Genomic DNA, 27,283 nt, shown 5'->3' with positions numbered 1-27,283 from the left:
TAGAAATTAAACCGTAGAATTTATGTTTGATAAAGAATTGGGAGTTGAGAGTGCGACGTGTGAGAGCATCATTATCGTTTAGAAATCCACTGGAATTTTAATTTCTTAATAATATTGATATGAATCTGTATTTTTTTGAGACTCTTCCCTTTTTTATGTCTTGATGTTTCTTATTTTTGTCTTTAAATTGTCGAACTTGGTAAGAACTCTTCAATGATGATTGATAGCTTGTGACAAAAAGCAAGTCAAGGTTAAAAGCTATTTGAGAATTATGGATGTTTGTATAAAAACTACTCCATATCTGGAGTTCCACCGAGTTTTCCATAACGTAACAGTTGATAGAGGTAATGCACTCATCAGAATATTTGAAAATTCGGTGATAGCTAATTGAATGTTTGGAGTAGACTTAATTAGAGCGTGGTTGGGAACATTCACTCGGGTAGCTATTTTCTGTGACACTCCTTAAATCAATGTATTTAGGCAATCCTAACAGACGTCTACATAGATGCATCTTAATTCTGTTGAAGGATTTAAATTCAGCTAACAAATGCTCACAATGGGATCTTTGTTTTGTGGTTACATAAGATGGATCTTCTTAGAATATATGTGGAAGAACAAGAAGGTGGAATTGACATGACACATCACGGTGGGGTTGCATATGAGTCTCATGTAGAAGAATAGAGGGCAGACCGGGTCAAGCCATGAAACCAAGAAGGTGAGAATGAGACAGAGCCTTGAGTACGAATAGATAGACGTGCATACCATGTCTATTTTAATCAAGTCAATAAAACCTCATTTATTTTCCTTCTTTTGGTATATGGAGTTTTTTTCTGTGTTATCTCCATCTTTACTGGATACATCATTTTTGTTAAAACTAAAAATAATTTTCTCAAATTTTACAAAATAAAATGTAGATTTTTTCTCCAAATTTACCTCACCACCAACCTTATAAAGAGTTTGGACCTAATCGTACCAGAGCTGTCGACACAGTCACATGACTCCATTACCGACACTTTTGGATCATTACAACAATTACATATATATATATATATATATACACACACTTATTACAGTACGATTTAAAGAACTGTAAGTTTTTTTTAACACAAGTATTTTTCAATTAATCTGCATAATTTACAGTTGCAGTGATTTTACTAAAGATGAAAAATATAATCCAAATTGTTGTGAATTAATGTTCCCCAACCTGATTATATCATATGAATCATAGCACTTCATGTTCGACATCTCCAATGCAACTATATTTTTTTTCCTCTATATTTTAGTGGGAAATATATAAGAAAAAATAGGGTTGGTTTAGAGATGGTCTTCCTGCATTCATCCTAATATTTATTTATTTTGCCATTTTTTTCACTATATTTTAGTAGGAAATATATTAAGGAAAAATAGGGTTGGTTTAGAGATGGTCTTCCTGCGTTTAACTTTTGCCAACAACTTACTCTCTTTTAAAAAAGAAAAAAAAACTACTCTCCACTGGGTATAAGTTTCAACCATGAATTTCATGGCATGAAAACTACATTACGTTGATCAAAAAAAAAACTACATTACCAAAATCCGTGGAAAGCTTCAACTCACCGAGAAAATACAATTTGAAACAGAACAATGCAAAAAAGATCGAAACATTTTCTGAGCCATTACTATATGATTGATGCTTCAGCTTCTCTAAACTCATTATTCGAAGATCCAACTCTGTCTTTAGCTTTCATGGCCTTTAAAAATAGCGAAAATATTAACTACCTAAAAAAGAGATTATAGAACCAAACTCGATAGCACAGCAGGTTTCTGATTACCTCTTGATCCCAGTTTGTAACTAATGTGATGATGGAAAGAGACATCACTTGAACAACTAAAGCCGTTACAATTCCCAGCCATAGCCCCTAAAAATAAATGCACAAGTGATATTAATATATTACACTATGCAGCTCTATTCTGATATCATGATATTGTAACCAGTGGTGGATGTAGGTGAGCCAAGGAGGTGTGGCACTTGCCCCCAGATATTTTCAAATTCTTTATAATATATCCAAAGATTCCAAACTTCATTTATTTCCCTACTAAAAATCACATTCTAACCTTATACTGTATGTTTATGTGTGATATGTTTCATACATAATAGTTTTCTAGAACCACCACTGGCTGTAACTAAAAACTTCTTGAGTTTTCTTCTTTAATCTTACCCGACCACCGAGATGTAAATGGAAACCTAGTAATAACCCCAAGGGAACTCCAACTAGATAATATGAGCCGAGATTCACACAAGCTCCAATTTTCTGCCATCCACACCCTCTCGCAACTCCTGTAATAAAAAGTACATCTAGGTTTGGTTTCAACATAAAAAAAATCATTTACACTCACAAACTTATCTTTTTGTTTTATTAATGGAAGAACCTGACAGAACGCATTGGAATCCGTCCAAGAAGTTGCCTGCAGCGACAATTGGTATCATTGATGCTACATAACTGATGACTTTTGGATCGCTGCTGAAAGCATATCCCAATTTATTCCGTACACCTAACAAAATTGATCCCATCATAATACCCTCTACGATTACTATAGCTACAACAACACGTACAGCCAGTTTTGCCCCTTTTGGATTCCCTGCTCCTAACTCATTCGAAATCCTTGTGCTGCATGTGACCCAGCAAAAACAAAATAGTGTTACCAACAGTACTGAGTTTATATGCCCATTTTTCCTGGTTATTTGTGTACATACCTCGCAGTACCACCAAGGCCAACCGGTATCATCCAGAGCGTTAATGAAGTATTAAGGCTGAAAATTTTGTAGAAATTAGTAGAAACAATAACTTTATATCAAAAATGACAAAAAAAAAATAGAATATAACAAGTCTTACCAGATTGAAAGAGTTGAAGTTTCTAAAACCGGATTAGGAAGTAGGCCTGACAAGAGAACCAGAAGCTCGAACGACCATAGCTCTAAGCTATTAACCATGTTCACACCGCGTAGTCATGACACTATAAAACAAGATGGACTAAACAAAAATCATTGGAGTAAGGACAATGTACCAGACCATAACCGCGGAAGGAAACCCAAGCTTCATAAAAGCAGGGATGTGGCTAAGAGCCTCTATGGAGAAACCAGTCCATGTTTGTGAGCAACAACTTGAGAACTTGACGTAGCACGAGAGAAGAATGACGTTGAGCCAATAAGAGACCGAGATAGCAAGAGCAGCCCCCTTGTGTCCTAGACCAGTCTTCAAGACCAAGACCCAACAGAGAAGCACGTGAAGACAAGTAGTGATTCCAGAGCAGACAAAAACAGGGAACACATTGTTTTGCGTTTGCAAGAACCTGTTTAGGCATTGAAGAAGAGCGTATGCGAAGATGCTTGGGATCATGTATTGAGCGTATGAGCCTGCAAGGTTGGCGATGGATTTGTCTTGGTGGACGAAGACAAGGATGGTCTCAGTGTAAGTCCAAATGATGGAGAGAGGAATGGAGAGTATGAGGAGAACAAACATGGCTCTCTGCATGTAGATGCCTAGCTTTCCATACATCTTTGCTCCGTAAGATTGGCCACAAAGTGTTTCCAACGCGCTCGCTGTACCCATCTGTTTGGAAAAATCGAGTCAGAAACAAGTGTAAAGATTAAATCAAACTCTTGGACTGAGAGAGAAACGGACCAGGAAAGTGAAGCCGGTGACGGAGGCAAAGGAGGTGGCTATGGATGCGGCGGAGAGAGGAAGTGAGCCGAGATGGCCAACGAACATGACGGAGATGACTTGAAGAGAGTATTGGAGGAGGCTCACGCCGATCAGTGGAGCAGAGAGCCAAAATTGCTTCTTCACCTCTTCCTTTACACTCTGCATGTCACTGTTGTCTCCGACTACATGTTGAGCCGCAGGCGAAACTGTTGTAATCTCCTTGTCCACTTTTTCAGTTTCTTGCTCCATTTGCTTTGAGTTTTCCTTCAACACTCCAAGATTTAAAAATCTTATTAATATATTTCACCCTTTTTTTAGGTTAATGTTGAAGTTTGTTTGTTATAACTTGATTATCACTAGCTATTAATCACTATACGAATCAAATTTTTGCATTGACCATATATTTTAATGTTTTTCGTCATTTGTGTCAAGGGAATAGTATTATAATATGTTGCATGTCTTATCGATCGTCGTAATTGTTTGTAAACTAACGTAAACGACAACAAAACAGACGAAGGCACTCTTTTTTTAAGTAGACATAACCTTATTAGTTTATCATCTGAGTCAATCAACACAACTTTGACAACACTATTTGATTTGAGGTGAGAGAAGGGAAGAAAAAATAAATAGAACTAATCTTACTGCATCCAGCAACGGTTCTCTTAGGCGTGAGGTACTTGTATTACATTGCCTTAAGAGTTTACTTGTCATGTACGCCTCCAGTGGAGAAACCCTTGTCTTGACCTGCAAGGTCAAAATTACATCAGAGACGCGCATTATACAAGGGAGCGTAACATATAATCTGCTATAAACTGAATTTTATAAGTTGGGTTGATTTTTTTTTATCACAAGATAGATTGGAAATAAGTATAACCAAAGTCAAGGGTATGACCCACCTGATCCATGGAAGATGTGGTTCAGGATGTCCAATTTCAATATCCTTCAAATTCAACCGATAAAGGAAAAACAAACAAAAAGGTTGAGTGAGATCAAATCAGAAGAAAGAAAGTAAAGATCCGATTCACATGTAAAAAAAATAGTCAAGAAATGTGTTGAGTAAAGTGAAGTATTTGAGTTCTTAGTCAAAGCAAACAAGGAACAAGACTAACCTGCTGCAACAAAAGAAAGAAAACAGACAAAAATTCAAACGAGAGTGGTTCTCCTCTTTCAATAACAAAAAGCGAAGGAAAGGGAAAAAGAAAGAAAGAATGGCTCTCCTCGTCTGTTTTATCAGAGATTTTTTAATTAAGTAAAATTAAAATGAGAAGAGGCTATCCACAATGGCACAATCGATAACAGTTTTGTTACAAGAAGGAACCAATAATTAATCATCGGCAGTGGAAGTAGTTGACCATTTAGTGAGGCGAGAGCGATTGGAGAAGCAAGCTCGTGAAGCAGAATTCCAGTTTTACCCTTATCTCTATCCACTTGTTACGTTTCTAGCTTGCCTTCCAAGTGAAGAGCTTCGCGACATATTACAATAGCTGGATAGAGATCGAGTGATGTCATGTAACGTTATCATTTGGGAGAACAAGAGATGATGCCAAACTAGTAAGAGAAACCCTCTGTTCATGTCGGTTAGAATTATAGTTGACCACTAGCTAGAGAAGTTGAGAACATTCAGGGAATATGGAAATATATGTAGCTAATAGACGCAGTTACATCTACATTGAGGCGGATTAGCTCTCCAGAACCCAAGAGAGGAATTGATTACTTGTGATGCAAGAAAGCTTATCTCAGTTATTGCATTAAATGATCAATGTTGTTCTTTATATACTCTTGATGTTTATTGTGCAGGAAACGGACCTACTGGCACATGGATATTTCTTGTTACAGAGTTCAAAGACGTGACTATATCTTAAGGATTCAAAATTTGCTTCAGAATGATCATAATCAGTAGATATAATTAGCAGTCATAGTATATCATTAAAAGGAAGAAAATATCGTAGGCAATGACGTAATATTTATGCTGAAAATTCGTTTTAGAATATAGTGAGTTGCTATTGATCTTCTGTATATCTGGCATTTTTTTCTTTGTTGGTGTGGCTAGTGGTCTCCACAAGTGCCAACCCTTTCCGAAATTGTGGTATTCAAGAACCTCTGATCAAAAAAGGATGATGAATTCTATGGTCTAAAACGATCTATCAATTTTTAACTGTAATTGTTGACCGTACTACATAAACATAATCTTTATTGTGACCGTTTCCAATAAACTTTTAGATTCTATTTTGTTCACCTTTTATATCTTATTTTCTTGCATACTTTATTGCCCTACTTATAATAAGCGATCGACCATTGTTAAATAATTATGTCCCAACTCCCAACAAATAATCCAGTTTTCGTCTAGGCGTATTTTCACTCAATTTGAGAATTAATGTGTTCTTTTTTTTTTTGGGTACAAAATTAGTGTGTTCTTTACCCTTTATTGGTTAATAATGGTGTCACATGTAGCTAGTTAATTAACTACATCTAGATGGTGTTTTCTAATCCGGTTGGTATAATATGTTCATAAAACATATAGTTGATCAGGCCGTCAAAACTAAGAAATTTGCATGAAAATGAGAACTAGGAAGTATTTACAGTTGATCCGAGCCGGCGAAACTATAGTTGCATATCATAGGCTAAGAATCAACACGTGGCCGGACAACACAAAGACTAGACCCCACAAATGTTGGTTCACCAACCCCCGTGGACCCTATAGCTGACGAGTCCACATCATAAAGGAGTTTTTCTTCCTTTTAAAGCTTACAATTTTCTTTTTTATTTGTCATTGGTTTAAAAGTGATATTCATTCTTCTTCTTTTTTTTGCTAAATATTCATTCTTTCTTTCTCATTTAATTTTATATTTTAAAATGATTATCATAAACTGAAAGATCAAATTAAGAACGTCGAACAAATTCACATAATTTCACATAATTTATAATAAATGAGAGCCGCATATATAAGAAGAAATAAAATATTTTCTAGAAGTTACCTTATTTCAGCGACCAAAGAATTAAAAGCTTTGACTAATTTTGTCAAAAATACACAAATTCACACTAAAACTGCCCCCAATTGTACGCTATGTACAAGCACCAAGTTTACCACACATACTTACGCATGCTTTTGGGTTTCCAACTTTCTCTTCTTTTTTTTTGATCACCTTTTCCAACTTTCTCTATATATAATAGTAACACACACGCATAATCGGCAACAGGGTGCAAAGAAAAGCAAGAAAGCATTACAAACAGAGAAAGAAATCAAGAATGGGGAAAATGGAGGTAGAGAGGAAAACAACAGGCTGGGCTGCGAGAGACCCTTCTGGGTTACTCTCTCCTTACACTTACACTCTCAGGTTCATTTTTCTTCTCTTTCGATCTATGATATGAATCTTTTCTTGGTTTGAATCTGATCGTATATGCTTACAGAGAGACAGGACCAGAGGATGTTCACATAAGAATCATATGCTGTGGAATCTGCCACACAGATCTCCATCAAACCAAAAACGATCTTGGCATGTCAAACTACCCCATGGTTCCTGGGTAACTCTTCTTTCTTGATCTCCTTATAGCCAAGAAAACCTAGAATGAATCTAAAACTGAGTTGATCATGTTCTTTAGGCACGAGGTTGTTGGGGAAGTGGTGGAGGTGGGATCAGATGTGAGCAAGTTCACCGCAGGGGATATAGTTGGAGTTGGTTGTCTCGTTGGATGCTGCGGAGGTTGTAGCCCCTGCGAGAGAGATCTGGAACAGTATTGTCCCAAGAAGATCTGGAGCTACAACGATGTTTACATCGATGGTCAACCAACACAAGGCGGTTTCGCTAGAGCCACCGTCGTTCACCAAAAGTAAACTTATTCTTATCTTTCCTAACGTTATGATTTTCTATACTATATAACAAATGATCTTTATTTAGTCTAGGTATTATTGCAAATATCATAGTAATTTAACTAATTACAAAATGTTTACCTGAAAATGTCATGTGTTTTAAACTCTGTGGTAATCTTGGTCTTGTTCAACTAACGATCTTTGTTTTGTTCAACTACTGATTTTAATATGCAAACTACTAAAGACTATTATAGATATTAAAAATCATTAAGAAAATTTTCGTTAAAAATACAAAAGAGGATTGAAATCAATATTAAATTCTTATATATAATCGAAATGCGATGTGCATATGAATTTGAATATTTTAAAATAACAATCGACCTTTCAAACCGGATCTTTAGGTTCCTGTGGAACAAGTTAGGGTATGTATCGCTAAAGGGTCAATTTTGTGGTCAGGTTTGTGGTGAAGATTCCAGAAGGAATGGCTGTTGAGCAGGCGGCACCACTACTGTGTGCCGGTGTGACAGTGTACAGTCCACTGGCTCACTTCGGTCTGAAGCGACCAGGCCTAAGAGGAGGTATACTAGGGCTAGGTGGAGTTGGTCACATGGGTGTGAAAATAGCCAAAGCAATGGGTCACCATGTGACTGTCATAAGCTCATCAAACAAGAAGAAAGAAGAGGCTTTGAAAGATCTTGGAGCAGATGATTACGTGATCGGATCCGACCAATCGAAGATGAACGAATTGGCGGATTCAATGGATTACATAATCGACACGGTCCCTGTTCATCATGCACTTGAGCCTTACTTGTCTCTGCTTAGGCTTGATGGGAAACTCATACTCATGGGAGTCATAAGCAATCCATTACAATTTCTCACTCCTATGGTTATGCTTGGTGAGTCAATTATAAAAAACAAGAATTGAATAATATATAATAAACGGTTATAATTTTTGATGGTGAAGTCTTTATGGCTGTCACTTAACTATTCCTATGGCATTAATATAAGTTGTGTATCAAAAAAAAAAGGTTAATTTTTGAGGTTTATTAATTTGGGTTATGATGATTATTTTAATTAGGGAGGAAAGTGATAACGGGGAGCTTCATTGGGAGCATGAAGGAAACAGAGGAGATGCTTGAGTTCTGTAAAGAAAAGGGTTTGAGTTCGATCATCGAAGTAGTGAAGATGGATTATGTGAACACTGCGTTTGAGAGACTCGAGAAGAACGATGTGCGTTATAGGTTCGTGGTTGATGTCGAAGGAAGCAAACTTGAGGCTTGAGTTACTTGAAACTATAACATCTTTTGTCCTTCTTTACAAACCGATGATAACATTTTATGTTTGTTTGTGAGCATAAAAATGATTTGTCGCTGCTTTTTATGTGAAAGCATATACTTATACTGAATTTAAAACGTCTTTGCTTGAGCAATTTTAATCATATATACTACTCCTTTGATGGATTAAGTTACTGGCCTTGAGCACTTTGTTCGGGTTGGAGCCGGTACTATATGATAAAAGAGAATATTATTCGATTCAAAAGTGACTAAAAGCAAAAGCGAACTAAACGTACGACTTAGACAAAAAATTGAAGCCGTTGATCATGCGGTGGTTGAGGAACATAAGGTGATTGTCTGTTGCTTGATTTACAATATGGACCTTTGGTGATGTCATGTTTATCAAAGTAAGTGGTAGTTAGGTTAGTGGGGACTAATTCCGATAACGTTGTTGAATTTCTATGTATTACATATTACACCCACAAGAACGTTGCTGTTGATTGTAAATTTTAATACACAATCGGTGGTGCAGATAGGTCAATAATGCGTAGTTGGTAAATAAAGTCACGCATCTCAGTGCTATGTGACAACTTTTGGACCAGACCAGCGAGCATGGCAAGAATATTTTAAAGTTAGAGATAATTCATTACACTTTTAGCCTGTTTCTATGATTCCTCTTCCTCTTTTATATATTTTTACGACAAGTGGCTGGACGAATATCTTGATATTTCTAAATATTCAGATGCAAATTAGATATTTTTAAAAAACTACATACTAAATAACTTTACTATTTACTACAATTTGCAAAATGATTTTAATACGATATTCATTTGTAAGATATTTACTAACTGAAGCCTTTTAACAAAAAAAAAAGATATTTACTAATAGTATATAAAATTGTAATTTTTTTCCTTGAAATGTCACATTTTTTTATAAATGGCAAATTTATACAAGATTGACGCAAACTGTTAAAACCATGTACGACAAATAATCATTTGCCACCCATGTTTCTGATATATAGTTCTAATAAAAAAATGGAAAATGTAATTTAAAAGGTCTAATTTACTTAAACTCCATTTAGGCTTTTTTTTAATGTCTGATTAATTATGCTATTACAACGCTGAGAAATATTTCAGAAACGATTTTACATCCGACAATTCTACCATCATATGAGAATATACGTCTGACTGCGTCACTTCGAACCACCCTATGAGATCCATGTTCAATGATATTTACAGAAGATCTCTTGTAATATTTTTTCTTCATAATTTACATAATTTATGTTTTTTGAGATTTGAATTTCAGACTTTGTGGTATAGAAGTATTAATGAACCCTTAGTCAAACTACTGAACTAATGACGAGGGAACATGAAGGGTAATGTGGATCAGTCCCAAAAAGTACTCGCATTATAAAAGAAGAGGTGACATCGATCTTTAACTTTAAACACATGTGATCCAATTTATGGGGGAGGAAATGGGCCACAGGCCTTTGAAGAAAAAAGGAGAACGGGCCTAAAACTAAGGCATTATTGCTCTACTTCACAGGCCTTTAACCATTTTTAATTTTGGATTTAGATTTTAACCCTCGTCCTCTTATTTTATTATTGTAGATTTTGTCGTCGTCTCTCCTCCCTTCCCTGTAAATTATATATACACATAAAAGGGTATATACTCTTTAAGATGCGTATGAGTCCGCTCCTTCCGTATTTTCTGTCTGAATTTGGGTGCTTTTCTTCTCTGTCGGGATTCTAGGTTTCAGAAATTATAATTATTTTGAAAAAAATAGTTCCACTTTGGGTTTCACAAAATTATTGGGGGTTCTCTTTGTTGATTTGTTCGTAGCGTATACACTGATTCAAGTATTTTATTTTCTTCTTTAATAAAACAAAACAAGAAGTGTACTTTAATAATGCGGCAATGCCGTACGATAAGACAATATATAATATGACTTTTTATGGTAATAAAAAAAGGAAACAGGTCAAAAGAAGCCACTTAAAAGATGGCAAGTGTCAAGATATGACAAGCGATTTATGTTTAAAATAGTAAGAAGCCTTTTGCCCTAAATTCCCAAACTAGCCATATGTTCTTTCCTTTTGTGGGCTCTTCTCAGCTCTCTGCTCTGTCTCTTTCTTTCTATTTATAATTTCGATCACAGAACTCACATTGGTTTTCTTCTCGAGCAGATCTAGCGCGATCTGTTTTTCTCCAATTAGATTCTTTGACGAAGGTAATGATTATATATTTTCGATTTTGAATTTATCTCAGCCTGGGTTTGCGCCGAGTTGACGATGTTTTGTGTGAATGATGTGATGGATTGGATTTAAAAAGCGGTGAGAAAATGGGAAGGGGAAAGATCGCGATTAAGAGGATCGATAACTCGACGAGTCGTCAGGTGACTTTCTCCAAGAGAAGGAACGGCTTGTTGAAGAAAGCCAAGGAGCTTGCGATTCTTTGCGATGCTGAAGTTGGTGTTATCATCTTCTCTAGTACTGGCAGGCTCTACGATTTCTCCAGCTCCAGGTATCACTTGTTATCTCTTTGGTTGAATTTTTGATGCTATTGATTACTCCATCCATGATCCACCGACGGTTTATTGACCACAAACCAATCATAAATCTCCAGTTTTTTAATTCGATTTTTCGCTATTTTTGTTCTCTGCAAATTCAATCCACTGAAGATAGACATAAACACCATCTTAGTCTTATGGCAATGGCTGAAATTTGTACATCACTTGATTGGTTGACTATCTACATATATGAGAGCTGGAAAAAAAAACAAGGCCAGTACGGTTGTGTTTAAGAGTCATAGATTATATGAGTTCTGTAACGTAATATGAGATTTTGATTTATGGTTTGTATATTATGTATGTTTCGATGCAGGACAGGACAAAAGTAAATTGGATAGGACTAGAATGATAGAGATTTGTGTGGAGTGTATAGATCATAAGGTGGACTTGTAGTGTTCTCTCAAAACCATACTAAATTTAGTATAAAAGGGCAGAAGAAACTCTTCTTTGGTTTGGTTTTGAGGTTTCTTAGAAAAAGAGTAGTCTCTCTTTCACTGTTTACTTTTTTCTTTATTGGCAACTAGTTGGTGGGTTTGATGTACCTAAAATGAGCTGCATTATCTAATGGTTAATATATTAATACACTAGTGGGGGAATCATTTTTGCTTTCGTGGTCATCCATAATCTATCTTTTTCCTATTTAATTTATCCAATTTGGAAAGAAACCATTCCATTTAAATGCTCAACTTGGTCATTGTTTAGTTATATATAAAAGTATATTCTTTTTACATATCAATCATCAAATCCCTTCTGATTTTCTACTTTAGAAGGAGTTCACTGAAGTAAAAAGAAAATAAACTATAGAGTAAAAACTAAAAAGATTGTCAGAAATAAATGTAGATCCAGAAGAGTTGATGGTTCCATGAGATTTAGATAGAATAGGCAATGGTTCTAAAGGGACACATTTATGTCTCACTAGTTCATATTTGTCAGCTGACAACAATAATAACTTAACTCTGGTTTGGTGATTAGAGTTGGCCACTTGTACATAAGTTTGGTCTTGTTTCTTTCATTCTCTACTTAAGCTTCATGCAGCATCATGTTATGTTTAGAGTATGGAGAATCTGTATTTTTGGTGCAGAGAATTAATTTCCATGTAGGTAAAATTGGCTTAGGGTAGTTTAAGTAAAAGTTTTGTCACCGAAACTATGTAAGTAGAAATGATGCAGTTGATGTTGCTCTAGTTACCTTACCTGCCAAACTCACTCCTGCAGATATACAACTTAAATCTTCTTCTTTTTATGGCAGCATGAAATCGGTAATAGAGAGATACAGAGATGCCAAATGTGACACCAATTCGGAAATGAACCCAGCTTCAGAACTCAAGGTATTCCTCTTTTGTTTTTTTTTTGATAAATTCCTCTTTTGGTTTAATGTTTATTACTCCTCTCTATGGATTTCAACGAATAATTGCTGCAGTTAATTTTCTAATGAGTTACGAATAGACCAAACAAGTAACATAGTAAAACAAAGAGATAGTTACTTGGTGCGTTTTATAATGTTAGCTTGTTACAGCTTCGTTAGCCTATTTCAACTTTTGACTCCTCTCAAGCTGCACCTGAACATAAGATTACATACATTACGTTGCATTATCTTTTTCAAGAATCCATTCTAGACTTGATAAGATGTTAATGCCGCAAAAAAAAAAAATTGTTTTCTCAGTTTCAGTCACCTGAAAATAATTCTGCTATATTATAGTTTTGGCAAAACGAGGCTGCGATTCTAAAGCGTCAGCTACATAACTTGCAAGAAAACCACCGGTATGTTCTTGCATCCTCTGAGATCGTCAAACACTCTCGATATTAACATGACATGATGTACTAAAAATGTCAAAGGCTATAAGATTTTTCGGAAAAGTAAAACTATTCCAGCATTTGCATTTTTTCAATAAAAGAATGTGGATATCAAAAATAAAATGGAAAACTGTTTTAACACCTCTTAAGGACTTTACCTGTTACCATGATGCTGGATATCTTCTCCAAAATCACCATTGTTATCTCAGCAAACTCGTGAGTTATATCTCCACACATCTAGAGTTGTAGACCATCCACAAGAAGTGAATAACCAAACACTTCCACATTCCCTATCTCTCTTTTTATTTTTGTTTGGATGAATTAGGAAAGGTATATAATCACTCTAGAAAAGTTTGCATATTCAAAAGTGATGGGGAAAGAGCTTGTAATTGATAGGCAAATGATGGGTGAAGAGCTCTCTGGACTAAGTGTGGAAGATCTTCAGAAACTGGAGAATCAGCTTGAGATGAGCCTTCGTGACGTACGAATGAAAAAGGTATAGATAGGGCCTAGGTATAGATGTTGTGGCAAATAAGTCAACTTTTTCATGTATGTTGTACTTACTCTTTTCTTTTATTGACGTTTGCAGGAACAAATGTTAGTCGAAGAAATAAAAGAACTGAACCGAGAGGTAGGACTCTGATTAGGCATATCCACATTATTTAATACCTACAAATTGCTAATTCTTATATTTTCGATTGCAGGGTAATCTCGTGCACCAAGAGAATTTAGAGCTCCATAAGAAAGTAAACCTAATGCACCAGCAGCACATGGAGTTACATAAGAAGGTATTTTGAGTTTGGAAGGCAGATTAATCTTTCAAAAAACTAACAATGTTTTTCTTCTTCTAAATTGAGGATAATGTAATCTGGCTACTACTTGCAGGTTTCAGAGGTTGAGAGTGTGAAAAGCGCAGACAAAATTTCTCTTCTCACAAATGGTCTAGACATGGGAGGTAACTCGAGCGAACATGTCCATCTTCAGCTCAGCCAACCCCAGCAGCATGACGAAACAAGTTCCAAAGCTATCCAACTAAGCTATTTTTCTTTCATTGCGTGACATAACTCAATTTGACATTAGCAGCTTGCCATTGAATAAACAAAGCAAACACAAACATGATCAGAGATTGTAATCACATCTCGATCAGAAACCAGCTTTGTATTTTTATTTTAGTTTCTCTGCAAAGAACATTGGTTTGGCGTTTATGCATGTACTGTGATGGACCTGATGGTCAAAGAATGTAGTGTTTTTTTTTTCTCAGGTTCGGAGAAGCCTATCTATATTTATATTATTTTTTCAAAGATATTTCTTTTGCATATAGATAATCAATGTTCTATACAAAAACAAAACAAAATTTGGCATTGATTTTAAGTTTTAACACATGTAACAGTATATAAAGCATGCGCGGCTGCATAGTAGTAAGGGGTTTTTGACAGGTCGACCTACCAAAAAAACAATGCATCTTAAAGCAGATGCAAACACACAAAATGCAAATCTTTCACGTGCCATAAATTAAACATACGTCACAGCCACCAGTATATCCTTTGAAATATTCCACACGAGTAAGCCATAATACTGCAGTAAAACTTGACCACCAACTAAATAAAGTTATTGTACTATTCTACATTACTCTTTTTGGAAGTTTTATATACTCAGTACAACTCCAATTCAATTCCAATTTGAAGTCTTCAGCTACTTTTCAATTGTTTTGCAACTCTCTCTAGTGCATACATACCTCGTTTTAGTAGTGAAACCCTTGTTACTATTTGGGTTCATACAAGTACAGTCGCTTAAAAAATAAAAAATCATTAATCGATTGTTAAGTTGTAGTGTGATTAGCATGTCGCATCTCTCATATTCAACATTTGTTTTATAGGTACACCTAAATTCCTGCTTCAAAGTGACTAAAAATAATTAAAAAGTGATTTGAGTTAAGAAAAAGTTCAATTGAATAAGCTAAAATCATATGCAAAGTTTAAGATCTGGAAAAAATCTTGGAAGCTGTAAAATATTTCTCTCGGGTAGCAGATAAATCATAAATGTAATATTCACTCGGAGTGCAATTTTTTTTTTTTTACTGAAATATTTGGAAATGGCAATTTGGATCACTCTGGAAAGTAAATCCACGCTCGATTGTGTTAAATTACTGATTTGTAGTTCACATAATTAGTCGATTTTCACATGATTACTACAAGATTCAGATAAAAAGTTGGATCTCTAATCAGGCTTTGGTCCGAGAACAAAGCTTTCTCCTCAATCGCTGATAATATTCCGCGAAGGCGCGTGAGATCACAGCAAACCCCTATAAAAACGCCGACGTCGCCTCTCTAACCCTTTAAGATCTCTCTCTCTCTCTCTCTCTCTCTCCTTCGTGCCACCAACTAACATTTTTCACGTTAGCAATGTCAGCCGCCGCGTCTTCAACGATCTCCGTCGCCACCACCAACCCCCTCAAGAGCTTGTCCCTCTCTTCCAGATCGCCTCTCCCCTCCGCCTCTTCCATCTCCTTCCCTTCCCCCAACCCCCGCCGACTCGTTCTCGTCTCCTGCACCACCGGAGATGGATCCAAACCCACGATCCTCGTCGCGGAGAAGCTCGGCGACGCCGGAGTGAAGCTCTTGGAGGATTTCGCGAATGTCGACTGCTCTTACAACATGACACCCGAGGAGCTCAACACCAAGATCTCTCTCTGCGACGCGTTGATCGTTAGGAGCGGGACTAAGGTTGGCCGCGAGGTGTTCGAGTCGTCTCGTGGACGTCTCAAGGTTGTTGGACGCGCTGGTGTTGGCATCGACAACGTGGATCTGAGAGCGGCGACGGAGTTTGGTTGTCTTGTTGTAAACGCCCCCACGGCGAACACGATTGCCGCCGCTGAGCATGGGATAGCGCTTTTGGCCGCCATGGCTAGGAACGTTGCTCAAGCTGATGCGTCTGTTAAGGCTGGTAAGCTTCATACTTGTTTTGATGGTTCGTGTGTGTGTGTAGAGTGACTGTAAGCAAACGATTTTTCTTGTACTATTTTATAGAAAATAGGTGTAGACTTTAAAAAATTTGGTATATGCATCTGTATAATCAATAATCTCTCCTATAAAAGGCCTAGTTACTTCTTAGCAATTTCTTAAACATTGGTAGTATTACTGAGGTGTTTACAGTTTTGTCTGAAAGATCTTGTTTTACTGTTATAAATTTGGCAAACCGGACTTAAACGAAATGATTTCTTGAACGATTTTATTTAAAAAAAAAATCGGTGTAGACATTGAAAGAATTGGTATAGGCATAAAACGTTTAATTACTCCTTAGCAATTTCTTAAACATTGGTAATATTACTGAGTTGTTGTGAGTTCTGTCTGAAAGATTTTGTTTTACTGTAATATTCAGTGTTCTAAATTTTGGTGTAGGCGGTAAATCAGACCTTAACAAAATGATTTTTCTTGAACATCGGTGTAGACTTTCAAAAAATTGGTCTGGGCGTATAATCAACAATCTCATTTATAACACCTAATTACTCCCTATCTATATTCTTAAACATTGGAATATTACTGAGTCGTTGAGAGTTTTGTCTGAAAGATGGTTCTTGTGTATGTGGTGTGTGTCTATAATATTATATTACTGCCTCGTGGATAGCTTTGTCTGAAAGTATCTTGTTTTTTAATCTCTCTGTAATGAATGAACAGGGGAATGGAAGAGGAACAAGTATGTTGGTGTCTCACTCGTCGGCAAGACTCTTGCAGTGCTAGGATTCGGGAAAGTCGGGACAGAAGTCGCTCGCCGTGCCAAAGGTCTCGGCATGCGCGTCATCGCTCACGATCCCTACGCGCCAGCAGACCGTGCACACGCCATCGGCGTTGAGCTAGTCGGCTTCGGCGAAGCCCTCGCCACCGCGGATTTCATCTCTCTCCACATGCCTCTCACGCCGGCAACGTCCAAGATACTCAACGACGAGACGTTTGCCAAGATGAAGAAGGGAGTTCGTATCGTTAACGTCGCTCGCGGAGGTGTGATAGACGAAGACGCGTTAGTGAGGGCCCTTGATGCTGGCATCGTTGCTCAGGCCGCGCTTGATGTTTTCACCAAAGAGCCGCCGGCTAAAGACAGCCCGTTAGTGCAGCACGAGAGGGTCACTGTGACGCCTCATCTCGGAGCCAGCACGATGGAGGCTCAGGAAGGAGTTGCTATCGAGATTGCTGAAGCTGTTGTTGGAGCTTTGAACGGGGAGCTTGCCGCGACCGCGGTCAACGCGCCTATGGTCTCTGCTGAGGTTCTGACGGAGCTGAAACCGTATGTGGTACTAGCTGAGAAGCTAGGGAGACTAGCGGTACAGCTGGTGGCTGGAGGAAGCGGCGTGAAGAACGTTAAAGTCTCGTACACGTCGGCACGAGCCACTGACGATCTTGACACGAGACTTCTAAGGGCAATGATCACTAAGGGGATCATCGAGCCGATCTCTGACGTTTATGTCAACTTGGTCAACGCTGACTTCACAGCTAAGCAGAGAGGTCTGAGACTCTCGGAGGAGCGTGTGGTCTTGGACGGGTCACCAGAGAACCCGTTGGAGACGATAACCGTGAAGCTAGGGAACGTGGAGTCGAAATTCGCGAGCTCCTTGTCCGAGTCAGGAGAGGTCAAAGTGGAGGGAAAGGTTAAAGACGGAGTGCCGCATTTGACAAAGGTTGGATCGTTTGAGGTGGACGTGACTCTTGAAGGTAGTATCATACTGTGCAGGCAGGTGGATCAACCAGGTATGATCGGGACGGTTGGGAGCATTCTTGGAGAGTCTAATGTTAATGTTAACTTCATGAGCGTTGGAAGAATCGCACCGAGGAAGCAAGCTATTATGGCGATTGGTGTAGATGATCAGCCGAGCAAGGAGACTCTTAAGAAGATTGGGGAGATTCCAGCGGTGGAAGAGTTTGTTTTCCTCAAGCTCTAGTTTGGTGTGTTGTTTGATTATTGAATTTGAGGATTTGATGTTGGGGGGATTTTTCGTTTGTTGGGTTTAAGGCAATAATGTTATCTTGGCTTTCTTACAGTTTTGGTAATGTTTGAGACTTGAGAGTAATAGTAGTATCTTTGATGTTTTCAACTTTATGGTTCATTGGTTACAAGTTTTCCTGATAAATTTAGATAAAAAATCTCAGACATTTTTGTTTTAACTTGAAATTTTATGGGTGCAAATTTTTACTCCAACCGTTTCTTATTTCTTGCTTTAAAATGAAAACGTGAACAACATATATCTTCAAATTCAAAGATGAATTTTTAAATTTTTAGATTGTTCCTTAAAATTTATTTATTTTTATCCCTTGGCAAAATAAATTACATATGTTACGACTATCCAATTGATTTTAAATATTCAATTATTATTTTCATCTAATTGGATTTTTAGATCAAAAATCACAAAAAATATTCATTTCTTATAAATATTATCTCACATAAGAAGAATCAAAAGATAAATAAACTTACCTTTTGCTTCAAAATACTTCTGTTAATCAGTTATAGAAAAATATATTTATGATGATTTTAATATATTAGAATGTTCATTGTTTGCTTATTTATGTTATGCAATAGTTTTATAATATAACTAGATGTTTTGCCCGCACATGCGGGCTTAATCGTTTTACAAATATATATTAGTTTATATTTTATTAATTCAAAAATCAGCATGATAACTTATTATTTATGTTTTCAATAACATTAAATCAAAATTTTAAATTTAAACGTTCACATATTAAAAATATTTTAGTAAATATATTTATACAAATTTAGTTGATTAATATTTAACTATAAATTGTTTATTTGTTATTTTCTAACTTTTATAATTAAAAAAATAAATTTTATGATAACAACACAATATATAAGAATTATCTTATTTAAAAACAAATTAATATTTTTAATAAAAATTCGTTTTTAATTATATTTATGACTGAAAATTATGTTTTAAGATAACAACACAATGTAAAAATTATCTTTTTGAAAAAATAATAATATTATAAATAAAAATTCGTTTTTGATTATATAGTTAATTATAAATAAATTCATTAAGGGTAGTATAGATATTAACCGCTCTAACTTTTAACGTGAGAGCTCCGTTGCTAAAATTTACTTCGCAAATAATATTATAGATTATATTTAGTTTATATTAAATAGTAATTGTGCTAGATTATTGATAAAACAAAATAACTGGATAATATTAATTAACATGAAATAGTAATAGATGCTATTAATAATTAATAATAAAGTGGAGATAGAATATAATTGGAGTATTTACTAGAAAAAAATAAAGTAAACCAAAGAAATTGTTTATTTTTTTATTTTGAAGAAAATAAAATTTTCAAGATAGAAATAAACTCAACTATTAGAGATGCCTTTTGTCAGCATTTCCATCACAAACATTAAAATCACGATACTAAAGTGTTTAGTTTACTTTGAATAATTGTACATTTGATACCCTAAAACACAGCCCATTCTTAGGGCTGAAACGAGCCTCTTTCATCTTTGGGAGAATTGCCAATGTCATAAGAGATGCACATTTGATGCTAAATACGTCGGACATACGTTCTTTGTTTTTAAGTCCACATATTGCCTAGACCGTGGAGCCGGCCGTGACAAGAGAGTAACCATGGCCGGATATACTAGGGAATAACGGAAACAAGATAAACTTATTAATGCAAGGTGTCTTGGTGAGCACGTACCAATCACTTGGCTTGCTAAAGTGAGATCTCAAGCCGACGTTAAGTACATATTCTGAGCGTGCAATGCGTCCGTTCCTCGTAGACATCCCTCTTTGACCACAAATTTGTTGATCTCTTTGGACACTTGAGTACTGGGTGTTGGTATTAATTGTTAATACTGGTTAATTGTTAATACTGGAAGTATTAATTGTTAAGATTATAAAATTTGGTTAAGTATTAATTAATTGTTAATACTTCCAATATGTAAAAAGTAAAATTTTAAGTTAGATTGAAGATGTCTGAAACATACTTGCATATATCTTTTGTCTTTGTAACAAAACTATTATTTATAAACTTTTCAAAGGAAAGTTTTAGCAATTTTTTGGAAAATACAAATATTAAAAAGTCAAAAAATTCATAAGATTATATAAGTGCTGAGCCCATATTCAATCACAGAAGAATTATAATACCTGAGACAACATATAAACTGAAACGTAAAAGTATTTCATATTAATGTTATATTTAAATTGTGACCTGATACTTAATTTAGTTTACACTTTCTGTAAATTAACACCTAAAATTTTAAAAGAAAAATTTTTAGCAATTTTTTTGGAAAATACAAATATTAAAAAGTAAAAAAAAAAATCATAAGACTTATATAAGTGTTGAGCCTATCTTCGATCACAGAAGAATTATAATACCTAAAACAGCATATAAACTGAAACGAAAAAGTATTTCATATTAATGTTATATTTAAATTGCGACTTGATACTTAATTTAGTTTACACTTTCTGTAAATTAACTGTAAATTTGTAATGTTAAAAAAACGGTAAATTTGTAAAATGAGTTTTTTTCTTCCTTTTTTGCAGAAAACTCTAATATAATACACAAATTCAAAACAAAATAACATACTTGCATTAAATATTAATGACTAGCTCATTTGATGTTGAATGGAGATTCAAGTCATTCATCAAACAGTATTAGGAATAACATGCATTAACACAAACGTCGTATTTTCTTGATCAACTTGCGTCGTATATGTAAATACAACATCACACCATTCAACTGTTCCGTATATCTCCGATCTGTGGAGTCTTTCAAGTGAAATTTCAGCACACCAAACTAATGTTGTGTTTTGAACATTCTCAGTATGCACATACTCTTTCCACAAAAACACCAACTTTCCACCATAATCTGCCAATCGATGATGATAAGTATTTCTAAATCTTCTATACCAAGGCAGTCTTCCTTCCAATCCCTTTACTCCTCTCCATAGTTTATCAATAAAGTCATACCAACAGAGATCTATGGAACTATAATAGTATAACACATTCTCTGTCACACAATAATAAAACTGTACAAAGTCCAAACTCCATCCAGTAGTCAACTTTTGGTCTGCCACTCTCCATCTACCTTTATTCAGCTTAAAAGTCTCATATTTTGCCCTATCCATCACATAGACACTTCCTTCCAATGATGCGCTTTTGTATCCAAATCTTCCGTCTATATCTTTGCCAGGACTCGGTACAAACTCCCAAGTTTGGGTTTTGGTATCATACACCTCCATCCAGTTTGTATAATCAAGATTTTTGGATCCTCCTACCACATATATTTTTCCATCAAGAACGCTAGCAGAAGGAGACACCCTAGCCACATGCATGCTTGGAGCCTTACACCATGTGTGATAGTGAGTGTCCATGACGAAGACGCTAGACAAAGAAAAACCATCTATACTTCCACCATTGGCATATATATCAGAGCCAACTGCAGCAACAACTGACATGGCCGAGGGAGGAGAATCTAAAGATGGAATTGGAACTAATTTATTATCACCTAATTTATTCGTTTGGGAGTTATCATCGACGGTTTGCTAAGGGTTCCGGTATAAAGTGAACCAATGTGTGTTCTCGTCATTCTGGAATTGAAACCATACATATAGACAACTCTCGGTGCGAGCTAAAAGTGAACTCGTCTTACAAAGCTCTGGCGAATTAATGAGAGAGCGGAAGCTCTTGGAGACAAGGGTGAGAGTCGGATAGTACAATTTTGGGACGCGGGCCAAGCAGCTCAATATAACTTCTTCAGGAAGCATCAGCAACGTTAGAACAGGTGGAACTTCAACCTTCATAGCGTCGGTGGAGGCTATAGTTGTGGACGACATTAACAAATTTTCTTATTGATTTATGTGATTTATTGAAGTTTTGTGCAAAAGTTTAGATTTAATATACTTTTATACATTGTTTTTGGGCTATTTATAGACAGAATTATTTTGTTGGTTAAATCTTGTTAACATAAATCTTATTAGTTATTGAATTTATGTACTACAGATTACATGCATAAAATTATTTATTGGTAAAAAAATTATTGGTTAAATCTTATTAACATAAATCTTTCCTTTTTTCTTGTTAAAAGTTTTTCATAACATAAATCTTATTTGTTATTGAATTTATATAATACAGACTAAAGAGATGTGTTTGATGTCTTAGAACTTCTCCAGTCCACCTCTATATCTATCTCTATAATAGTATTTAGAGGCAAATCACTCCAACTCATCTCTATTTTTACTTCTAAAATAGAGATTGCTATTTTTTCTTCTATTTATAGATGAAGAAATATCATTCTTCTATATTTTGATCTATGTAGAGATCTTTATTTTGGAGAAATACATTGGAGCAAAACTCATATCTATTATAGAGTTTTTTTTATTTTAGAAGTAAAAATAGAGAAATGAATACATTGGAGCTGGTCTTCGACAGAAACTCAACTCGGATCAGCCGCCATGTTATGAATATAATAAGCAAGAACACATGAGTTATGATCACTCTTGAAATCTGCTAACTACATTTTGGTTTTACATATAAAGAGATATAACTAGATAAAATAAGGTCCATGAAAAAAGAAAACTAAATAAATTAAAAATAAGATATAATGATATATAGAATGACATGGATGCTTACATGGCGTCACGGGAAGATACCAATAAGGAGATCAAGAAGTATATAGTAATGTCGAAAGAGACATTGGAGGGTTGTGTTTGGTGTGGTGATAATGATCAAGTGATTAGCCCTTTGATTAGAGTGAGAATGTTTTCAGAAATTGAAAGTTACACATTTTGCCGAACTTAGCAAGGATTCTGCACACAGAGGCAATAAATAATTATGATTTGTCATGAATTAAGAAAACTGAGGCAAAAAAATACCACATACAAAGTCAGATCTTTAGCTTAGCCAAATATAGTGTTTTTTACGGAGTTTTCATATCATACCAAGAATTAAAAACATAATCAGATTGTTAGAAAAAAACGGAAATCAGAAAAACTTTAAAAGAAAAGAAAATTCGTAAAAACGATTGAAAATCAGAATTCAGGTGCCGAGTGAAGAGATCACATTATTTTCATGCAACTCTAACTCTTTTCACTAAATTGTATTTTATAATATTTACCAATATGTTTTATAATAAAATACACGTTATGGGTTATAGACTACGTCAATTTTGCAAAATTCTCAACAATATTGACACGACGTCCAACCATTTTTATTGGTATTCTTAAAAATATGGTCCAATAATTATGTATGTTAAATAAGTCGAGAATATTTGTTTTACATTTATTTTATTTTGCTTTATATTAGCAGAATAAAGTAAGTCTAGGTAAAATAGCTAGATCCAAAGAACCGAACCAAACTAAATTTGAAAGTAAACAAACTTAAAATTGATTAAGTAATCCTATGGATTCAAAAGTTTAATATCCAGATAAAATATTTTAGATACCAAAATTATCTAAATCAAAATGATATACTTAAATATGTTAATTATTTTAAATTTTATATCTATTAGATATTCAAAAGTATGAAAATATCTAAAAATTATCAACATAGTCACAAGTAAATATCTAAAAATAATAGAAAAATGTTCAAAATACTGAAAATATGTATATGTTCTCCATCCAAATATTTAAATTGAATGAATTCTTATGTAAATTTATATATTTAGTCTTACATTATTCAAAATGTTACGTTTTATCTTTTTTTTAGAGATTGAGTATTTAAGTATATTTAGATTTTTGTTAAAAAATACATAATTAAAATGTTTACTCGAATTCAAATTCGAACTGAACCCGCAATGATTAAAATCAAATTCAAATCACAATTTATAAATATCTGAATACGATTTAAATTTCTAACTCTTAAAATCCGAAATCCAAATAGATTAACTGAATCTGACCGTATATATGAATGTTCATCCCTAGAAAAAGCTATTCAACAACTTTTTAGTATATACAATGAATAATCTAATAAACTATTTCATTCCGCGCACAGCGCGGATTACTATCTAGTCATATAATATTTTTTTTAAAAATGTACGGAATACATATTTTTGGAAGATATATTCAACTTTATAAAAATTACAAAAATGAATACACGATCAGTATTTCTAAAACGGAATAATCCCGACTTGATAATCTGATCTACATTTTCTATATATTAATAGTAAATTTGCAAAACGAAACCAAATAGAAGTTTTTATTAGCATAAACCTATAAAATAGACAGATTCAAAACAAAACAACAATTCGTTTTTGAAAGAACAAAATAAATATTGATGACTCAATTCATTGTGAAGCCTAATTCAAGTCATTCATCAAGCAGTAGTAGCAATAACATGCATTAAATCACCTTGCTTTGTATATGTAAACACAACGTCACACCATTCAATTGTTCCACATATCTCCGTTCTTTGGCGCCTTTCGAATGAAATTTCAGCGCACCAAACTAACGTTGTGTTTTGAACATTCTTAGTATGGACATGCTCTTCCCACAGAAACACCAAATTTCCACCATAATCTGCCAATCGATAATGATCATTCTTAGAAGACATAGGCAGTCGTCCTTTCAATCGCTTTACTTCTCTCCATTCTCTATCAATAAAGTCATACCAATAGAGATCTACGGAACTATAACAGTACAGCACGTTCTCTATCACACAATAACAAAACAACCTTTTCCAATTATAACTCCATCCCCTAGTCAACGCTAGGTCTGCCGCTCTCCATCTACCTTTATTCAGCTTGAAAGTCTCTCCTCTTTCATTAGACCTCACGTAGATACTTCCTTCCAACGCCACGTTTTCATAGTCAAAGCTTTCGCTGCCAGGACTCGGCATAAACTCCCAAGTTCGGGTTTTGGTATCGAATACCTCCATCCAGTTTGTATAATCAAGTTTTCCCCATCCTCCTCCACTTGTCACATATATTTTCCCATCAAGAACGCTAGCAGAAGGGGACACCCTAGCCACATGCATACTTGGAGCCTTACACCATGTGTGATAGTGAGTGTCCATGACGAAGACGCTAGACGAAGAAACGCCATCAATACTTCCACCAATGGCATATATATCAGAACCAACTGCAGCAACACCTGACATGGCTGAGGGAGGAGAATCTAAAGATGGAATTGGAACTAATTAAATGGCCACCTAATTTATTCGTTTAAGAGTTATCATCGACGATTTGATAAGGGTTCCGGTATAAAGTAAACCAATGTGTGTTCTCGTCATTTTGGAATTGAAACCATGCATATAGACAACTCTCGGTGCAAGCTAAAAGTGAACGCGTCTTACAAAGCTCTGGCGAATTAATGAGAGAGCGGATGCTCTTGGAGACAAGGGTGAGAGTCGGATAGTACAATCTCGGGACGCGGACCAAGCAGCTCAATATTAACTCTTCAGGAAGCATCAGCAACTTTAGAACAGATGGAACTTCAACATTCATGGCGGTGTTGGAGGCTTTAGTTGTGGACGACATTAACAAATTTTCTTATTGATTTATGTGATTTATTAAAGTTTTGTGCTAAACTGTAGATTTAATATACTTTTATACATTGTTTTTGGGCAATTTATGGACAGAAATCTTTTGTTGGTTAAATCATGTTAACATAAATCTTATTAATTTTTGAATTTTTGTACTACAGATTACATGCATAAAATTATTTGTTGGTAAGAAAGTTATTGGTTAAATCTTATTAACATAGATCTTTTCTTCTTTTTTTGTTAAAATTTATTCATAACATAAATCTTATTAGTTATTGAATTTATATTATACAGATTACAGAGATGTGTTTGATGTTTTAGACAGAAACTCAACTCATATCCGACGTCATATGATGAATATAATAAGCAAGAACACATGAGTAATGATCACTCTTGAAATCTGATAACTACGTATTGGTTTTTATAAAGAGATATAACTAGATAAAAGAAGATCCATGAAAAAAGAAAACTAAATAAATTAAAAATAAAATATAATGATATATAGAATGACATAGATGCTTACATGGCGTCACGGGAGATACCAATAAGGAGATCAAGAAGTATATAGTAATGTCGAAAGAGACATACGCGTGTTTGGAGTGTTGTGTTTGGTGAGGTGATGATGATCAAGTGATTAGCCCTTTGATTAGAGTGAGAATGTTTTCAGAAATTGAAAGTTCCTCATTTTGCTGAACTTAGCCATGGTTAAGGCTTCTGTACACGGAGGTAATAAATAATTATGATTTGTATGATTTAAGAAAATTAAGGTAAAAAATACTACATACAAAGTCAGATCTTTAGATTAGCCAAATATAATGTTTCTTTACGGATTTTTTGTATCAAGCCAAAAATTAAAAACATAATCAGATTGTTAGAAAAAATCAGAAATCAGAAAAACTTTAAAAAAAAAGAAAATTCGTGAAAACGATTAAAATCAGAATTTAGGTGCCGACTGAAGAGATGACATTATTTCCAAGCAACTCTAAATCTTTTCACTAAATTGTACTTTATAATATTTACTAATATTTTTTATAATAAAATACACGTTATTGGTTATAGACTACATCAATTTTACAAAATTCTCAACAATATTGACACGGCGTCCAACCATTTTTATTGGTATTCTTAAAAGTATGGTCCAATAATTATGTATGTTACATAAGCCGATAATATTTGTTTTACTTTTATTTTATTTTGCTTTATATTAGTAGAATAAAGTAATTCTAGGTAAAATATCTGGATCCAAAGAACCGAACCAAACTAAATTTGAAAGTAATACAAAACACAAACTAAAATTGATTAAGTACTCATATGGATTCAAAAGTTTAATATTCAGAAATACTTGAATCTTATCCAAACTAAAATATTTTAGATACCAAAAATATCTAAATCAAAATTATATACTAAAATACGTTAATTATTTTAAATTTTATATCTATTAGATATTCAAAAATATGAAAATATCTAAAAATTATGAACATAGTTACAAGTAAATATCTAAAAATAACAGAAAACTTTTCAAAATACTGAAAATATTTATATGTTCTCCGTCCAAATATTTAATTTGAATGAATTCTTATGTAAATTTATATATTTAGTCTTACATTATTCAAAATTTATGTTTTATCTTCTTCTTTTCTAAGATATTGAGTATTTAGGTATATTTAGATTTTTGTTAAAAATACATAAT

General features: G+C 34.6%; 5 protein-coding genes and 1 pseudogene across 8 annotated transcripts; 3 read left to right on the top strand and 3 right to left on the bottom strand.

Moving 5' to 3' along the window:
• Positions 1 to 1,498: 1,498 nt before the first annotated feature.
• Positions 1,499 to 5,041, bottom strand: LOC106441130 (protein DETOXIFICATION 17). 4 transcript variants are annotated; one of them, XM_013882937.3, is made up of 11 exons: positions 4,790 to 5,041; positions 4,577 to 4,620; positions 4,323 to 4,424; positions 3,660 to 3,952; positions 3,043 to 3,587; positions 2,871 to 2,957; positions 2,732 to 2,788; positions 2,407 to 2,645; positions 2,196 to 2,314; positions 1,809 to 1,895; positions 1,499 to 1,727 (listed from the first exon to the last, which is right to left on the bottom strand). In XM_013882937.3, coding segments are annotated over exons 3-11 (1,500 nt in total). In that variant the 5' UTR covers positions 4,324 to 4,424; positions 4,577 to 4,620; positions 4,790 to 5,041; the 3' UTR covers positions 1,499 to 1,655. The 4 variants fall into 4 exon arrangements, with proteins under 4 accessions (XP_013738391.1, XP_013738390.1, XP_048622345.1 ...); XM_013882936.3 differs by having other exon boundaries at positions 3,660 to 3,944; XM_048766388.1 differs by lacking the exon at positions 4,577 to 4,620 and having other exon boundaries at positions 3,660 to 3,944; positions 4,790 to 4,980.
• Positions 5,042 to 6,755: 1,714 nt separating this feature from the next.
• LOC106393959 (cinnamyl alcohol dehydrogenase 5) lies at positions 6,756 to 8,956 on the top strand. Its single transcript, XM_013834598.3, has 5 exons — positions 6,756 to 7,015; positions 7,089 to 7,202; positions 7,281 to 7,508; positions 7,945 to 8,384; positions 8,567 to 8,956. Exons 1-5 carry the CDS (start codon positions 6,927 to 6,929, stop codon positions 8,767 to 8,769), a joined length of 1,074 nt encoding a protein of 357 aa, XP_013690052.1. The 5' UTR covers positions 6,756 to 6,926; the 3' UTR covers positions 8,770 to 8,956.
• A 1,849-nt stretch (positions 8,957 to 10,805) lies between these two features.
• On the top strand, positions 10,806 to 14,381 carry LOC106441133 (agamous-like MADS-box protein AGL16). The gene is made up of 8 exons (XM_013882940.3): positions 10,806 to 10,989; positions 11,091 to 11,282; positions 12,577 to 12,655; positions 13,027 to 13,088; positions 13,518 to 13,617; positions 13,711 to 13,752; positions 13,826 to 13,909; positions 14,007 to 14,381. The coding sequence occupies exons 2-8, from the start codon at positions 11,101 to 11,103 to the stop codon at positions 14,178 to 14,180; spliced, it is 723 nt and encodes a 240-aa protein (XP_013738394.1). The 5' UTR covers positions 10,806 to 10,989; positions 11,091 to 11,100; the 3' UTR covers positions 14,181 to 14,381.
• A 1,003-nt stretch (positions 14,382 to 15,384) lies between these two features.
• LOC106393967 (D-3-phosphoglycerate dehydrogenase 1, chloroplastic-like) lies at positions 15,385 to 18,204 on the top strand. Its single transcript, XM_013834602.3, has 2 exons — positions 15,385 to 16,064; positions 16,796 to 18,204. Exons 1-2 carry the CDS (start codon positions 15,524 to 15,526, stop codon positions 18,049 to 18,051), a joined length of 1,797 nt encoding a protein of 598 aa, XP_013690056.1. The 5' UTR covers positions 15,385 to 15,523; the 3' UTR covers positions 18,052 to 18,204.
• Positions 18,205 to 20,550: 2,346 nt separating this feature from the next.
• On the bottom strand, positions 20,551 to 21,977 carry LOC106410363 (annotated as a pseudogene).
• A 1,587-nt stretch (positions 21,978 to 23,564) lies between these two features.
• LOC106444773 (F-box/kelch-repeat protein At4g23580-like) lies at positions 23,565 to 25,700 on the bottom strand. The gene is given in 2 exon segments (XM_022717781.2): positions 23,565 to 25,248; positions 25,250 to 25,700. Coding segments are annotated over 2 exon segments (1,161 nt in total). The 5' UTR covers positions 25,589 to 25,700; the 3' UTR covers positions 23,565 to 24,426.
• Positions 25,701 to 27,283: the final 1,583 nt, after the last annotated feature.

Source organism: Brassica napus, chromosome A3 (assembly GCF_020379485.1).
Source record: "Brassica napus cultivar Da-Ae chromosome A3, Da-Ae, whole genome shotgun sequence".
Lineage (NCBI taxonomy): Eukaryota > Viridiplantae > Streptophyta > Magnoliopsida > Brassicales > Brassicaceae > Brassica > Brassica napus.
Note: the sequence above shows the minus strand (reverse complement) of the source record. Positions and strands in the feature narration are given on the sequence as shown.